Here is an 18880-nt window from a genome sequence, read left to right as displayed (position 1 = left end):
TTAGTGTGTGTGAAACTGGGCGTTTTTCAACCTTGGCTTTCTAATGACTAAGATGAACATCTATCTATGTATCTGCTTCATAATCAAGCCACCCTTCTTCCACCCAGTAACAGTGCTCTGCTTACGTCTCAGCTCATCTGCTTTAATCTTTTATTACATCTAAATTACACCTGATTTCATTAGACTCCTGCCTGGCCTGCCACTTTTCAGAAACTTGAGCTCATTCAAAGCTTGCAGTCAAGTCTTGTTTATTCATCATCCCTAAACTGGAATTCAATTCTGTGGGGCCTTTTTTAAGCAGAAAAGAAAACTGAATCTGTACCTGCCAAGATGAAATATAGTACGTTAAGCAACCAACTTCCTACATTGGTAAATTAAGAAAAAATACTTGTACTGGCATTTTGAAATCTATTTTAAAAGAAAACTGTAATATTCTACTCACTTGCAACAGATGCACCAACTGAGGAGCAGGTGACTTGGGGAGGTAGGTGACCCTGTGGCAGGGTGGGGGCGCTACTCATCGGCAATGGGCTCCGAGCTGCCTCCTACAGCCATCACTTACTTCTGGCTGTTTTGTGGCTCCTGCCTGATGCTATCTTTCTGAGGCATTTGTAAGCAACTTTCTTGCTGGGACCGCAGCTTGGTGGGGCTGCTCATCATGGCCATGAGTCCCTCTATTGTGACCATCGCCTTAGGTGGGGGTCAGGAGCTATTACAGCTCAGCTCAGTCCGGCCAGCACCCCATAGACCAGGGTTGAAAGGCTGGTATTGGCAGGTGAAGGAGAGAAAGGGGGCATGGTTATTAGGAGGAGCTCCTGAACTCCAGGAACAGCTGGCACTGACAAATCTGGTGCACCCAGGTGGGTCTTGGGGGTGGTAGCAGCATTTCAGGGAAAAGGTGACAGCTTCATTGGGCAGTCTGAGGTCTGGTAGGTTCAGTCCCTGCTGTACAACTTGAACAGGGAATATGGCACCTGTAGAGATTGCAAGTCTGAAAGGGAATGGTTGTTCCAAAGTGACATTAATTGTGTCAGGCACTGGAATGTACTGCAGTAAACAACCCTATAACAAATGTCATGGCACTCAATAATAATGTACCAATGTTAAGGTTAAACAGGGTACCTTTAAACACTAGGTTCCTGAAGGTAAACATTGGAACTTGTCAATAATACACAAAACCACTTAAAATACACAGAGGATCAGTCTAAGGTGGAAGCAAAAAGGCATTGAATGTTTTGGAGGCATTGAATGGTTAAGGCTTCAGGTGTTGACCCTTCTCTTTTACTCCATGTGCTGGCAACTCAACTATACATTTCCAGCAACCTCCAACTTTTAAAATTGCTCTAATTATAAATAGACATCTCACCAAAATTGAAGAAAATGGAGAAGTAAATTGCATCTTACCCTTGCTAAAGCACCAGAGATGATGATCGGAACAGTTGGCTTAGGGCTGAACAAGAAAAAGATGATTAACACGACTGTGTCAGAGAGAATTGTTATGCTTTGATATTTAATACAGACAACAAAAACAAAACTCACACATCATCATAATTCTGCTCAGCCTCATGTAACAGAAAATCCATAAATAGCAACATTGAGAGAAAAGCAAGATACTTAAAACAATACCATTTCTGACAGCTGTGTCAATATTTTAATAGTTTACTGTCATATCTTTAATTCACTTGCTGAAATGAATTTACAATAAGACTTCATTTATTTATTTGATCTCATCCTTTGTATCGCATTTTTCAAATTCAGGCCTTTCTATATATTTTGTATCTTTAATGTCAATCCATCATTTAACAGCTCACAGGATGAGCATTGTAATGACCTGCCTCTAGAAATGGGCAGGTTGGCATCAGGTGAGAGATATTTTTAAAATTCTTTAAAATATTTTCCCACTTGCCCAGTACAACCATACTTTGCAGTTAAAATTCAGCCCCCACATCTTTAATAAAGTTTGAAGCTTTTGTCTGTGAGTGGAAATTGTTTTTAATTTCAGAAATAAACTTTATTCATAAACATATCTTTCTATAAAAACATAGACACTAAAGCAATTTGGCTCTGTATATGAAGAAACAAACAATGGAGTTTGACTCTATCCAACAAACAAACCAAAGACATTGCTTACTTATACAAGACTATATTAATATAAGACTAGAGGCTGCGAGAGGGTCCGATAACTAAGCAGACTTCCATTGTACTTTGGCAGAAAGACTTAAATGGTGGTCTTTCCCCACTGCACTTGGCAGCAGCTGCCCCAACCTTTAGTGAGTTTGTCATGACACAGTCCTAGACCTTGGAATGTGCCAATCTGCAACACTCAGTCAAGGTCAACTTCTTGCTCTGGAAGACCAGGAAGTTTCAGGCAGACCAAAATGTGCTCACTGAGTTTATAGTCCTCCAGGAGCAGTCAATGTTTATCTTGGTATGTGTCCTGGGAACAGACCAGAAAGCACAGAGTCGTGGCACTGCTCGGAATGAACCGCAACAAAAGCCACTGCATCAGTCAAATGTCAAGAAGGTGGCAAAAAGTCTGATTCAGCCTTATGCAGTCACTAATGAGAAGGATGAGGTTTGTTGCTAGAAAAAGGATTGGAAGTGGGGACCTAGGCTAAGGGTCTAGTGCAGAAAAGTGAGACTAGTGTAGGTACCAGCATAGTTTTAGCAGTACAGACTCAATGAACTGAAGGGCAACTTCTGTACTGTATGATTTTACAAAGACAATGATCTATTTTTAGGGTCAAATAGAAAGAAAAGGAACTTGTTGTTGACTTCATATGCTTCTGTTCACAAACTAGTTAATGGGATGTTCTGGCATATTGAGACAGTAATATGAGTAAGCAGGTACACATGTGGAAACCGAAACATTTACAATCCTTTAGTTTAAATTGCCAAGTAGTGAAAGTAGAATGACTATTAAGATGAAACCCCAAAAGGACTGCAGACATTTTAAAAAGAAACATTTGAATTTCAGGGCCAGTACAAGTATTTTGCAGTAAATCTCAAGTTACACTGTAACACCATAAAACTCATATACAACTAAGTCAACATGCTATAATTTTTGCAAGACTTTTTTTTAAAAAGAAAGGCCAAGTGATGGAGTTGAAATTCTCATCAAATCATGATTCTAAGGGTGCTTGTGGGAAGCTCCACTCTGCACTCCATGTAGAATTGAGCACTCAGAAACAGCAAAATGTTGATGTCCATGTTATTCTTCACATATCCCAAATCCTAAAGTTGCTGTCAATTTAAGCAATCACAAGGATTGTTGATAATTTGCCATCATTATATAATAAAATTGATACCTCTCTGTTTCTTTTTTTGTTCCAATATTTAGCTGGAGAAAATTGTCATCTATTCATTACTAGATGTTGGACAAGAAATCTGAGGCAACGAAGGGATTGAGAGGGATATCGTGGTGCTACTGCTTGGTGTCATCAGCATAGATGTTTGTTTTTAGGCAATGCCATCAAGGGACAGCACATGGATGAAAAATGGGGTGGGGGGGTGGGGGTGGTGGTCCAAAGATAGATCCCTGGAGGATGCTAGGGTTAACGGTGCAGGAGGAGGAAGAGAAATTAATGCAGCCTATTCTCCAGCTACAGTTAGGTTGGTAAGAACAAATCCAGGTGGTCCACTCCAAGCATGGTGGACAAGAGCATTTACAGTGCAATAACAAAACAGGAAAAGGATTGGAAGTTTAACTTTGTCCATTACATATGCTGTTAATTGTGCTTCTGACAATAGTAGTTGTTTGGTACTGTGGCCGAAGTGGAAAATTAATGGAAGAGATGCAAACATGATATTCTGGGAAAGATGGGCACAAATTTGTGAAGAGGCAACATGTTTAGGGTCTTGTGAGAGTAGTTGGAGATGGGTGGTAGATTATAAAGGTCAGTTTTTGAGCTCTCAGGAAGTTTGCATTGTTGCCTCAGTTTGACAGGTGAAGGAGATAAAGGAATAAAAGACAGATATTGCATCATATTGCAGTGGATGGATACTGCAGGGTTCCAATAAAAGGGCAATAAAATGATAATTTCTAAAACTCCAAAGGCACAGCAACATTGTTAGAACGATGGCAACTAAGTTCTTTGCTAATACAATGTGTCTTAAATTTACTTAGAATTTTAAAAAAAGTACTGGGATGGGGCTATCACTGGTAAGGCCAGTACCTATTGTGCACTCTTAGTTTTCCAGATATCACTGAGAAACGTGCTAAACCACTTCAGAATGCAGTTAACATTCAATCCTTTTGATGTGTGACTGGAATCACCTCTCGGCTAGACCAAGCAATGACAGTGGATTTCCATCCCTAAAGGACTTTAGCTGGAATTCAACGATAATCCAGTACCTTCATTATCACTTTAATGACTGCCAAATTCAATTCAAACCTTTAACAATTTGTGACTTGAGGACTTGAACTCATATTTAATGGATTATTAGTCCAAGACCCCTATACTACTTGTTTACTAGTGAATATAGTACACACCTGAGCATATTTTACACACAATTCAAATATTCTAACTGCAGAATTTGGAGGGGAGAAGAAATATGGAAGGAATTTCATCCCTTTATCAATTATTTGGATCCCCATTTTAGCTTACTGTCACCCACAGGCATTTGTTTGTACTTTTTAAAAAAACCTCAGCAGACTCTGTAGGAAAGTAAAGAAAAATTGAGGCTATGCACTCTCTTTTCTATAATTGAATTTGATGCTGGGAGAAAGTAAGGACTGCAGCTGCTGGAGATCAGAGTTTAAGAGTGTGGTGTTAGAAATGCACAGCCGGTCAGGCAGCATCCGAGGAGCAGGAGAGTTGACGAATCATCGATTCGCCTGCTCCTCGGATGTTGCCTGACCGGCTGTGCTTTCCCAGCACCGCACTCTACAACCTTGAATTTGATGTCCTTTAGCAAATTCAGGCACTAACTGAAAATGAAAAGTTGGGAAGAATAAAAAATATTAATCTATTCTGTTCCCATTTCTATGGAACCACAAATAGTCCAGTTGGGGTAATGAAAGGAGAAAGGTCTGATGCTAATCTTGCTCGAGGGAAGAAGGGCTCAATAAGTCTCTTTCAAAAATGAACTTCCCATCACTTTTCCAGCTGCTGCTCCCACCAGCTCCACAGCAAGTGAAGTGTAACAAATGGAAAAGAATTGCCACCATCCATCAGAGAATATATTTTGAATGCAAAACAAATTGACAGCGAGCCCACAGATGTTATCTCTCACAATCACAACTGTTGTTATCTCCTCCTCTCGTGATCAACTGCTCCTGTAAATTCAATGCTCCAAGCAACTAAAATAATTTGGTCAGGAAAGCTTTGGATAATTATAAACTAGTTTTATACAGAATTTACAGCATAGAGATACGGCATAACTTGTTTATGCCAACCCTTAATGTTCCATGAGCTAGACTTCATTTAAGTCTAGCTATATATCCTTTACTTCTCTTTAGTTCCATATATTTACCTAGTTTTCCCTTAAAGCCTTCCATGTCATTCACCTAGTGGCTTCTTATATAATAAAAAACTAGAAGAATTGCAGATGCTGGAAACAGAAATTGCTGGAAAATCTCAGCAAGTCTGGCAGTAACTGTGGAGAGAAATCAGAGTTAATGTTTCGGGTCCAGTGACCCTTCTTCATAACAGGTCTGAAGGAGGGTCACTAGACCCGAGCTGTTAACTCTGAATTCTTTCCACAGATGCTGCCAGTCCCCATAAATTAAATAAGGACATTGGGCAGAAATGCAGATGGAGGCAGGTGCAGAAATCCAAGGTGCCAAGCATGGTGGCCCTGCACTCACTTGAACCCAGCACATCACACCCCACCCAGTTACGAGACCAGGATGCAGTTCCCACTGCCCTGGGGCCCACGGAGAGACTCGAGTGGAAGCAGAGTCAGTGGTCAGACCTAGCATGAAGATTGTCCTGCAGGCATAACACATTGTACATGGGCTAAATTGGTGCTTAGTGGGAGCTGTACCCCTCTGCAGAGGGAGGAACTATCCTCTAGGGCTGCTAACCAATCATATTGTAGGGGAGGAAGAATAATATTGGTATTAGGTGAGTTTCTAGCAAGTTCAATCAACTCTTATTTATTTACTTCTGGTTGGGGGGATGCCAATTTTGGCATTGCCCACCCTCTACTATTGGGGTGAGTTTTGGAGGGCCCTGTGGCACAATGGCAGTGTCCCTATCTCTGAGCACAGAGGCCTGGGTTCAAGTCCCACCTATTCCATAACTGAACAGGTTGATTAAAAATATCCAGCATCTCTGAACAGGTTGATTAGAAGAAAACTAAGGTTCAACTTAGAGCCTATAGGGAGGGAACCTGGCCTATTTTAGCTGGTCCATCATGAAAAACACCCAGAGGGGACCACTGCTCAAGAATTCCTAACTAGGCTTAATCAGACACAGTTGAAACTTTATTGCTGGAACAGCACAGCAGGTCAGGCAGCATCCAGGGAACAGGAGATTCGACGTTTCGGGCACAGGCCCTTCCTCAGGAAACTTCCTGAGGAAGGGCCTGTGCCCGAAACGTCGAATCTCCTGTTCCCTGGATGCTGCCTGACCTGCTGTGCTGTTCCAGCAATAAAGTTTCAACTTTGATCTCCAGCATCTGCAGACCTCACTTTCTTCTTAATCAGGCACAACATCTCGATCCTAGTTCTGGACTTCCTCACAAGTAACAGCATCTCTACACTCTATCAAAATGCCTCAGTTTTAAAAGAAATTGAAATATTTTATGTACACATTTTAATTTAATTAGTTTTGAAAAAAATTGGCTCCTCCCTCTCCACCACAGTGTTGTCTGGCAGTTTCCTCTTACATTACATCCTGGCTCATCATGGTGATTCAGTCCACGGTGGGAGCCCAAGTGATTGCACTAGTTGGTCCCTCTGCCATCTATTTTGCTCCCCTTAGTTTCCCTTCTTCATGATCATTTAAAATTTGTTGCCTAATGAATTGCAGAGCTTCAGTAAAACCCTCTGCTTTACTGCTAAACTTCAGTTTGTTAATCTTCCTAATGTTTTCAAGAATTACTCCACCAGAATAACATGGTAATAAAAAAAAGTCAATTTGCAAAACCTTCAATTATCTCAGGCATTATAAAACTTTCTGCTCCTTCCAAGTGATCCTCTTAGCACATGTGAACTATCTGTGCCACCTAGAGGTTGCTATTGAACCATTCCTTGTCAATTTAGGATGGATTGTGCAGTCCTGGGTCAGTTGTAGACTAATTGCCAAGATTGATTGGCATGGTTAGTTTACAACTATTTATTCAGTAGGAAGATTCAATCACAATATATTAAGTATTAGCATGGCTCTATTCTAAATCACCATAAAGATGAGAAAATGTATGCATAAAATATATTAATTTATTTTAAAATTGTGAAGGCATTTGATTGGGCATGCAGTTGCTATTTCTATGAGGAAGTCCAAAACTAGGGGCAACAGATAAAAGATCATATCTGATCAAGACTAATAGGGGATTCAGGAGCAGCACTCACATAGGCAGGAGCGCATCACAGTAAGGGGGAATCCACAGCCATAGTGAGGCTTTTCCCATCATAGGGACCCAAATTCCCAGCGGGACAGGCCAGATAACTTGATCATTTCCATCCCATTCTCAAGGTTTACCTTCAAATCCCTACAGCTTTTGATATAAACCAATTCAAAACTTCTTCAAAAGATTTTTAATAACCAAAATTCCTTTGGCATGTCACTCAATCATCAAACTCAATGTTTACTAGCCATGACCTCTTTGTTTTAAGCTCCCCTTTGACCACAGTACAGTAGTCGCCTGTCCATTTTACACAATATTTTGATATATTCGCTGCTCCTACATCAACCCTGGGCCACGATCTGGGAATTCCCTAGCTAACTGTACTTTATGAGTATCTTCACCACATGAACTCTGATGGTTCAAGCCCATGGTGCATAGCCGCCTATTCAAGTGTAACTAGGAATGGATAATAAATGCAAATAGCAGGGTTCATCCCAAAAACATAGCAAAACTAATCCATGTACAGGACACCATTAGTTCTTGGAAGATAATGACTATTGCTCTGTAGTTATCTACATTCTTTCATTCTTATATGAGTATAGGCACAGAGTAATGATTAAAAGATATTTTCTGGGCAGGACGAAGGTTTGAATTGGAGTTCTTCAAGAGTTGGTTTTGGGACACCTTTTCTGATATATATTAATGATCTAAATCATTGCGTGCAGGAGACAATTTCCAACTTCACAGATGACAAAAAACTTGGGAGCATTGAGGAGGACAGAGAATTACTACGAAACGATATTGACAAGTTGGTGAAGTGAACTCAAAGATGATAGATGCACATTGTTCCCTCAGCCTGAGAGGGAATTACAGCTGCGGCATTACAGTTAAAGAGTCAGAACTTTCAAAGGCAGTATTAGGCAGTGAAGAATATTCAAAAACATCAACTGTGTCTCTGTGCTGTATTTATCTGTTTCAAGTTCTTCTAAGAAAAAATTTGCATTTATAAATCATCTTTCACTCAGTATGTGCAAACTCCTTCACAGTCAATGAGATATTTTTGAAGCTTAGTTACTGGTGTAAAGTTAATGCTGCTTATGATAGTTCACATTTTCCTCTGTGAACGATTGAAGGATATAACTGTTCAAATGTCGTGCTTAGTTTTCCTATCAGCTTATGATTCTCACCTCTTTCACTATTCAACGTGGCAGAAAAAGTTCTTAGTTATGTTTAATGTCTGCAGCTATGCACTGTAAACTCATCAAAGGTGTGATGATTTCATTAACTGCTTGAGAGAAGCTGGAGAAGTTCACAACTGTCCACTGAATCCATAAAGTGATATGATTACACACCCACCACATTCTTCGATCATTTCTCTCAATTATATACTACAGTTAGCGAATCTATTTATGCTTTCTTACTTTCTCTTGGTTGGTGTGAAAATGTTTCTGTGTCAAGTATTAAATTAGAAAAAGTGCTTTGTTCTGAACATTATATTATTGCTATAATCACATCTCAATTAACTTAATTAGTTGGCTTTGTGCACCACTGCAAATAAAACAATCTTGTATCTGCCAGCCATTAATAAACGGCTGTCTGGACTGCCCAAAGTCTGCAGGAAAAAAACAAGAAATAAATGTGGTTTCAGAGTAGCTTCACGTCAAGGGTAACTGGATGAAGTGAAATGAGTAATTGTTTCAAGTTAAGCAGGTGCAGTGTTGGAATTAAAGGGAAATTTTCATTTTTTTCTTTGTACTTCTAAACAATACCATTGTTTGTTTATAGAAAAGAAACTCTCAAAACCAACAGAAGATTACCTCTTGCATTTAGGCATTGTGTTTCTGTTGACATTTTTACTGAGTGCAATTCAACAATTTAGCCTGTCAAAAAAAAGGGACTATTAATGTAAGTCTGTTTTAAAACGAGAGAATATAGACTTCCTCATATATTCCAAGTTCGCCACATCATTGCAGGCAAAATGTTACACTTTTTCACAAATTTGTTAAAAATAATAAACGTTAACTGCTTCTTCTAAAATGTCCATTCCAGACACAAGTTATGTTAAACTCTTCTCGTACACCTGTCTTTGTCCAACTGGGAAGAAAGGAATCAGTTTTGTTTGGTATAGTTATGCTTCATAATGCAGTAGCTTCCACCACTTCTTAAAATGGGAGTGAATGGCATGTAATCCTCTGCATGTAAATGTTATTGTTGTCTGGGTATATGTCTGTTAAGAGCTGAAAATGTGTTGCTGGAAAAGCGCAGCAGGTCAGGCAGCATCCAAGGAACAGGAGAATCGACATTTCGGGCATAAGCCCTTCTTCTGTTCCTTGGATGCTGCCTGACCTGCTGCGCTTTTCCAGCAACACATTTTCAGCTCTGATCTCCAGCATCTGCAGTCCTCACTTTCGCCTATATGTCTGTTAACTCTGTTTAGTTGAAAATCACACAACACCAGGTTATAGTCCAACAGGTTTAATTGGAAGCACACTAGCTTTCGGAGTGATGCTCCTTCATCAGGTGATAGGAGACAATTTCCAACTACACAGATGACAAAAAACTTGGGAGCATTGAGGAGGACAGAGAATTACTACGAAACGATATTGACAAGTTGGTGAAGTGAACTCAAAGATGATAGATGCACATTGTTCCCTCAGCCTTAGAGGGAATTACAGCTGCGGCATTACAGTTAAAGATTCAGAACTTTCAAAGGCAGTATTAGGCAGTGAAGAATATTCAAAAACATCAACTGTGCTGTATTTATCTGTTTCAAGTTCTTCTAAGAAAGAATTTGCATTTATAAATCATCTTTCACTCAGTATGTGCAAACTCCTTCACAGTCAATGAGATATTTTTGAAGCTTAGTTACTGGTGTAAAGTTAATGTTGTTTATGCAGCTCATTTTTCCTCTGTGAACGATTGAAGGATATAACTGTTCAAATGTCGTGCTTAGTTTTCCTATCAGCTTATGATTCTCACCTCTTTCACTATTCAACGTGGCAGAAAAAGTTCTTAGTTATGTTTAATGTCTCCAGCTATGCACTGTAAACTCATCAAAGGTGTGATGATTTCATTAACTGTTTGAGAGAAGCTGTTTAGTTGACGTAGCCAGAATGTAAGTGCAAGAAACAGCGGAAGGAAATGAAGGTGACAGTTACCTGCTAAAAGGCCAATGAAAAGAAATATCACAGACAATTGTGGAAGTAATGGGAATATCTTTTTCCGTTACGTGAACTGTCCGAACTGTCGAAATTGTATTGAGCCAGTGAAGGAGGCTCAAGGACAAGTTACGAAGGATTTCCTGGATATGGTGGAAGTATTAAATGAGTACTCTTCACTTTTGAAGATGATGTTAGACTTAGAATTTCATCATTTCAATAATTCAAAATTGGGGAGGTTACATGTCAGTTACACAGCACACTAGAGGTACTACGTCTGGAGTACAGTGCAGAGTATCAGAGTCATGGAGATGAACAGCATGGAAACAGACTTTGTCCAACCCGTCCATGCCGACCAGATATCCTAAATTAATCTAGTCCCCGTTGCCAACATTTGGCCCATATCCCTCTAAATCCTTCCTAATCATATACTCATCCAGATACCTTTTAAAAGTTATAATTGTACCAATGTCCAGTACTTCCTCTGGCAGCTCATTCCATACACGCACCATCCTCTGTGAAAACACTGCCCCTTAGGTCCATTTTAAATCTCTTACTTTAAATCTATGCCCTCTAGTTCTCGACTTCTCTACCCTGGGAAAAAACCTCGGCTATTCACCCTATCCATGCCCCTCATGATTTCACAAGTTTCTATAAGTTCACCCCTCAGGGAAAGCAGCCCCAGCCTATTCATACTCTCCCTAGAGCTCAAGCCCTCCAACTCTGACAACATCCTTGTAAATCTTTTCTGAACCCTTTCAAGTTTAGAACATCTTTTCTAAAGCAGGGAGACCAGAAGTGAAGGCAGTATGCCAAAAGTGGCCTAACCAATGTCCTGTACAGCCACAAGATAACCTATACTCAATGCACTGACCAATAAAGGCAAGCATGCCAAACCGATGAGTCATCTTATTAAGGAAAGATGTACAGAAGATTATCCGAATATCAATTATCTGAATTTCAGATTATCCAAAAGGAGATCTCAAGGTCCTGATAGAAATATTACATCAAAGAGGTGTTTCAACCCTGATCGTGTCTTTTGTTTACAATGATTAAAAATGAACCCGGCTTACTGAAATGCTGCTGAGAACATTTCTGGACATCGATGGGAGCCCAGGCACCGTCTCCAAATGACTGACCTCCCGCGCGCTCTCTCCCCCCACACTTTCCCTGGAGTTCTACAGAGGCGTGTGCCCTGAACCCTCCTTCCCCAAATAATCTCTCCAACATTGTCCTGTACAGGGCAGAGGTGGAACCTGCCAAAAAGTTGCAGCAAAAAGTTGTCTGCGTGTGCGCTATTTGGAGACTTACCCACAAAGGCAGCAGCAGTCTTACTGTTGGTGTCCAGTCCGGCTGGCCAGGGTGTGGGCAGATCGGCCGGGGAGGGGGGGCATGGACAGTGGGTGGGGGTGGATAGGGGTGCGGGGTTGGGGGGGGGGGGTGTTCACGCACAATGTGCTGCTGCCTCGTCTCCTGAACGGAGAGTGGACTTAACAGAAAACTCCCAGCCCAAAGGAAATCAATTAACCGAAAAATCAATTATCCGAGCAAAATAGTGCCCGCCCATCTTGTTCAGACAATCGAGGTTCCTCTCTAAATGCATTAGAGGTGGGTTAGAGAAGGTTTGGCTTATGGGTGGCTTATGTTACATGGGAAGGCTGTGCAGGATAGATTTATAATGTGCTGGAGGTTAGAAATGTAAGGGGCAATGTGACTGAAACATACAAGATCCTAAGGAGTCCTGGCTGATTGGATGCAGAAAGTAGTTTCCTTTTATGGGTGAATTCAGATGTAGGCATCACCTATTTAAAGTCAAAAATCACACAACACCATGTTATAATCTAACAGGTTTATTTGGAAATACAAGCTTTCGGAGCGGAGTGCTTTCAAACAGATATAACCTGGTGTTGTGTGATTTTTAACTTTGTACACCCCGTCCAACACCAACACCTCCACATCACCTATTTAAGACAGAAATTAGATGAATATTTTCTCCCAGAGTTATAGGTCTCTGTAACTATCTTCCTCAAAAGGTGGAGGGAGCAGAATTTTTGAATATTTTTAAGGCTGAGGTAGGTAGATTCTTGTTAGGCAAAGGATACTGGGGTTGGTGCTATTCAATTTGGAGCCAATGTATTCTGGGTGATGCTTGATAGGGCAGGCAGAGTTTTGGATGACCAAGTTTATAGACAGTAGAACATGATATGCATCAGAATAGCAAGGTCCAGGGGTGTCAATGGTATGGATGAGGGTTTCAACAGCTGGTGAGCTTAGTCAGCAGAGAAGTCTGGCAACACTATGGAAGTAGAATTACGGAATTTTAGTAACGATGTGATCAGAAGCTCATCTTGGGATCAAATACAACACCAAGGATAAGAACTGTCTGTTTCAGTCTCAGTTATTTGGTAAGAAGGGGTTTCCTCTAAATGCAAAAAGTCTGTCTGTGCCTCGGACTAGAGAGTCCCCTAACACAATTGATCTCTTGGAACCCAACACACCCCTCATTGCATTACAGCCTGTCTCAATACCAGAAACTTGGCTGTTCGTGCTATGTTCCCCTGGGAATCTATCATCCCCTCCATTTTCCAAAACAGCATACTTGTTTGAAATGGGGATAGCCACAGAAGACTCCTGCATGAACTGCCTACCTCTCTTATCTTTCCTGGAGTTAACACATTTATGTGATTGTATCTGCAACTTTTCCCCCTTCCTATAACTGCCATCCATCACAACCCCTTGCTTTTGTAAGTTCCTCATTGCCTCTAACTGTCTCTCCAACTGATCCATTCGATCTGGTAAGATTCACAACCAACCACATTTATTGCAAATGTAATCCTCAGTAACCCGTAAACTCTCCCTAAACTCCCACATCTGACAAGAAGAACATATCATTCTACTAAAGGCCATTTTTGCCTCTTTATATCTACAGTGGAGGCAAGTACAATTGTAACATTTAAAAGGAATCTAGATGGGTATATGAATAGGAAAGGCTTGGAGGGATATGGGCCAGGCGCTGGCAGGTGGAACTAGATTGGGTTGGGATATCTGGTCGGCATGGACAATTGGGACCTAAGGGTCTATTTCTGTGCTGTACATCTCTATGACTATGACTATGACTATAAATGCCTTTTACTGGGCGGAGCCAGTCTCATTAAGACTGCACTATACACACACACACACACACACACACATTTTTAAAGGGGTATGCACTGGCGGTTTGTTATCTGCATAGTGACTTTTAGCTCTCTGTACAGTCATGTGGCTGAGAGGGAACCCTGAAGGCTTGAGTGTAAAGTTTGTGGCAGGGACCAAAAAAATGGCTTCAGTCTACCCTTATGAATTTAGATAAAATTATTGAATACATTGTTTTATATGGAAACAATAATCCAACCATAGTATGGTCGCTACAGAAAATCATATCCAATTGAAGACCCTTAAAAGGAAGTGTTTCATACTATTGCAATACATAATTGAGCGGAGAGACAGGAACATACTGTTGGCACTTAACATGGCTTCATGAAAAGTCTTTCAGATTTGTTTTGTTTGAAGTGGTCACCAATATGGTGGATGAGCAAAGCTCAGCAGATATCTTTTACTAAGGTTACCTAAAAAGCATAAGAGGCTTCTCTACAAAATAAAATAAACCAACGCTTTGACAATTCATACAATTGCAAGCAACAATTTATCTTGCTTTTAAATTACAATTGTTCAATTAGCCACCTGGGGGCAGTCTAAGACCATCACATTGACAAAGACATTACAATGCAGAGACTGATCCTCTCATCGTTAGCACAACTCCTGCATTTTCCAAATTGCAAGATTGTATGTGTGCCACTAATAAAGAGTATGTTGCAAATTATATTAATTTCTTTTGTACCTCACAGAGCATTCTCATCACATACAGGAGAATCTTTCTGCACCAAAGCGCAGCCTATTCAATTATGCATTTTCCAAAGGACACTGGTCCCAGTGACTCCAGGCAGTGCTTCTTTTGCATTTTTAACATTATCTGTTTCTATTCAACAGCACCAGGATTGTTGTTATAAAATGCCATTTGTTATTCTTAGCTCTTCATCATGAACCAGCAATGAGCACTAAGAACATCCCCACCCGGCTCACAATATTATTCAGGCATCTCAACAGCATTATATTAAATGCCATGGCAAAGATTAACTCAGTTTTCCCACAACAGGATAAGTTTTAGGAGGTTAGAGGCTTTCAGTAAATTTGGAGATTAAATAGGTAGCAGTCAATACACAAAGCCCTACTTGACTTTTGAGCTAGTGAGTTTTCAAAGAGCTCCTCCTCCAGGATATTTCAATGAAGGGAGATATTAGCTTAGTATTAATAACAATGATTTCAATGAGAAATTTCATGATATAGTCAACATCTGCTAAATAACCTTGGTTAGTTATACCAACATGCTCTACATTAAATGTCAATTAATGAAAATATTACAAAAAGCAAAATATTGTGGATTGTCTCCAATGGGATCTTAGTTTGGCTCTTTTGACTTGTTTGTTTGGTTCCTGGTTCCTTTTCTTGTTTGATCAGGTATGTGCCTAACCCCGCCCTCACAGCCACACCTCTATCCTCTGCAAACATCTCCAAATTACATTTATTTTCACACTGCTTCCAAATGAAACTGTACCCTGCCTGTTCTGGTCAACCCATGCCCAGATATTAGCATTATTTTCAGCATTCCTTGAATCACAGCTCTCACCACATCTGAAAATCCACGTTCAATCCCACTTATTGCTACATGAGTGCTCTTGCCCCCCTCTCGTCAGCAGAGTTGCCTGGGTCCGCAGCATTTCATCCTTTTGATTCATCCACCACTTTGACAAAAAGACATTCTATTCAGGAGTCAAGGACCTTACTTCAGCAATTGGAAGTCCATTGGACCCTTCTTGCCTTCCATTTTCCCCTAACCCCACCGTACTATCCCTTCAAACCTCACCCAGTGCCACGTTTTATCTGTTCTTTCTGACTCCAATGTTATTCAATGTAAAAACATGTTCAGCAAGCCCAGGGTCCACTAACAACACTGGCCTGCCGGGCTCAGTATTATAGCCTGTTATTGCCTAACTGAGCACACACTTCTTCCTCTCCTAATGCTATACCTTTTTCCATGTTGTCCAGGCTCTACTAACCCTAATCCAATATTCTCTAATGCTTATTCAGGGTCTCTCTCCTAACTCAATTATTGTATGTGCTGACGAAGTCAGTGCTCTTTCTGCAAGCTGGAATTTTTTTTTAAACTTTGTTTCAAATCTCCAGCCTTCTCTCATCTTCAAATGGTCTTTCTCCAATTCTTCCTGACCCTTTCGCAACATTTCTATCATCATTCACCAAGCTCTAAGACAAGTGCACTGGCACTGACAGGTACTCTGATTACACATTCTTCCCACTATATCATCTACAAGGATTCCAGTCCATTTTCCAAGTTCCTCAGTCTCACTTGTTGTGATGCTGCAACCTCCCATTCAAGTGCTTCCGATACATCATTCATTTTCCTCAACCAAGGATTTCCCTGGAAATAGCGTTGAGTCAATCCTCAACTATGACTATCCCATTGCTGTCACTCCTTTCTCTTTCCTCCCAGAATTATGACAGAATTCCTCGAGTCCTCCATTTCACCAGCCCCTGCATGTAATGGATTACCTGCCACCTTCATAATGGCACCACCTTATCCTTTCAATATTCTAGAGCAGGACATCACAAACTGTGGGTCATGACACCAAGGGGGCTGCCAGTCATAATTTTGGAATTGTGAGCTCAGAGGCAGCATTGGCTGAGCTGAGCTCCGACTGAGTGTTGAAAGCTGGGTGGACTATATGAAGCTTCAGGGTGTAGTGTAACCAGCTAAAACCCGAGGCCCAATTGTATTGTTGAAAATTCAGTGTTTTCCAAACACAAACCTTGTGAAAGAAAGTCTTCCCACACAGGTAGATAGGATAGTGAAGAAGGCGTTTGGTAAGCTTTTCCTAATTAGTTAGAGTATAGAGTACAGGAGTTGTGAGGTCATGTGCGGCTGTACAGGACGTTGGTTAGGCCACTGCTGGAATATCACGTGCAGTTCTGGTCTCCTTGTTGGAAAGATGTTGTGAAACTTGAAAGGATTCAGAAAAAATTTATAAGGATATTGCCAGGATTGGGGAATATGAGCTATAGGGAGAGACTGAATAGGCAAGGGCTGTTTTCCCTGGAACGACGGAGATTGAGGGATGACCTTATAGAGGTTTATAAGATCATGAGGGGCATGGATAGGATAAATAGACAAAGTCTTTTCCCTGGGGTGGGGGAGTCCAGAACTAGAGGGCATAGGTTTAGGGTGAGAGTGAAAAGATATAAAAGAGACCCAAGGGGCAACTTTTTCACACAGAGGGTGGTACGGATATGGAATGAACTGCCTGAGGAAGAAGTGGTGGAGGCTAGTACAATTGCAACATTTAAAAGGCATTTGGATGGGTATATGAATAGCAACATTTAAAAGGCATTTGGATGGGTATATGAATAGGAAGGGTTTGGAGGAATATGGCCTGGGTGCTGACAGGTGGGACTAGATTGGGTTGGGATTTATGGTCGGCATGGACAAGTTGGACCAAAGGGTCTGTTTCTGTGCTGTACATCTCTATGACTCTATGGTACCCTGGAGTCTTACAGGTCCCTCACCCTGCACCTGCTCTTCACCCCATGTCACAAGTCTCTTTCACTTGTCTGCTTTTGCAGGTATCTTACCACTAAGTGGCTTCGCACTCCATTCCGACACCTATTACTGTGCACCAAAGTGGGGTCTGGGCTCCCAGTGGGATAAAGGTTGTGAATGGCTGTACTGAAAGGATTATTTCCTCATCAACATCCTGTTCCACTCTTGCCTTATTTCTAAAACTGGCTCTCTTTCCCATGACAACACAGAAGCCAGGCGACCCATTCTTTCACCTCTGCCCTTACCATAGTTATCATCAGGTGAAATAATGATTTATCTGTTTTTCTTTATTTGTACACAGTATTCCCTCCACACTTCACAACCTCATCATAATGGGGAGGCCAAATGCAGAACTGGTGGCTGCTTTTCAGAACATCTGCTTCAGTGCATGATCATGACTGAGATTTTCAGGTTGCTTACCATTCCCTTTAATGCTGTGCTTAGCTCCCACGTTTACCCTGTTATCCTCACCTCCAAAACTAGTCAATTGAAAAAAAGATTAAAATAATGTGCATACCAGAAATCTAAATTAAATCAAAATTTTGGAAATATTCAATTGGTACATCATCTGTGGGGTGGAAGAAGACATTTCAGGTCATGAGAGCAATCATTTTTTCCCTTTCTCCATTAAGTCTCCAGCCATGAAAAGCCTTTCTCACCCCACATGTTGCCAGACTTAGAGTATTTCCAGTATCTACTGTTTAGGAGTAACTCAAAGAACAGGAACTTACATTTCAATTTGGCACTTTACATCTTCCAGACTCAACATGGAATTTTGTAACTTCAGATCAACCACTGCTCCCATTGTTACAGATAGAAGAACAAGTCATGTTCTTCTAATGTCATTTTTGGCTCCTCTACACATTTTCTTTTTGTACACACTGTTTTGACCTGCTGAGTACTTCCAGAACTTAGATTATGCTAATATTATATTAGGCTAATAACATGAAAAATCAAAGTAATGCAATGAATGATATTAAATTAGCAGGACAGAAACTCAAAATAGACCCAAAAATAATAATAGAAAGATTAACTTCACTCTTCTGATAGAGTAGCAAGAAAGCAAATAAACCTAGCAGAATGTTAAACCAGATTAGAATAGACTACTGCCTTTTACAGAAACTACCTTTCACACTGTTCTGGTTAGAATTGACAGTCAATACCAAAAGGTCTCAATAAAACCACAGTATCATCTGATTTCTCTAACCCTCAAAGAGAACCTCATTAATCTCCAGGTGGCAGATCCAGAAGTGTCCTCATGATTTGTGTTCCCAGCTACTTTTATTTTCTGCAAGTTTTTTTTAGAACTGAAACATGCTAAGAATGGATATCATTTTCTTTAAGCTCATTTCACAAGTCAAGTCAGCTACTGAGGTGGTTAACTACCCAGTGTTTATCATATCATTTTGCCTTCCAACATAACACAGCCAACGTAATCTGATACAATACAAACCATACTCTTGATTGAATGAAATAAGAATGGATTACAAAAAGGTAGAGG

General features: G+C 40.6%; 1 protein-coding gene across 1 annotated transcript in view; it reads right to left on the bottom strand.

Moving 5' to 3' along the window:
* Positions 1–18880, bottom strand: part of LOC122564411 (death-associated protein) — a 91396-nt gene that overhangs the window by 6300 nt on the left and 66216 nt on the right. The window contains exon 3 of the mRNA XM_043719236.1: positions 1405–1450. Within this exon, the coding sequence (XP_043575171.1) occupies positions 1405–1450 (46 nt within the window). The remainder of the gene's footprint in view (positions 1–1404; positions 1451–18880) is intronic.

This window comes from Chiloscyllium plagiosum, chromosome 29 (assembly GCF_004010195.1).
Source record: "Chiloscyllium plagiosum isolate BGI_BamShark_2017 chromosome 29, ASM401019v2, whole genome shotgun sequence".
In the NCBI taxonomy this organism is placed as follows: Eukaryota; Metazoa; Chordata; class Chondrichthyes; order Orectolobiformes; family Hemiscylliidae; genus Chiloscyllium; species Chiloscyllium plagiosum.
The sequence above is the reverse complement of the archived record's forward strand: the minus strand, read 5'-3'. Positions and strand labels throughout refer to the sequence as shown.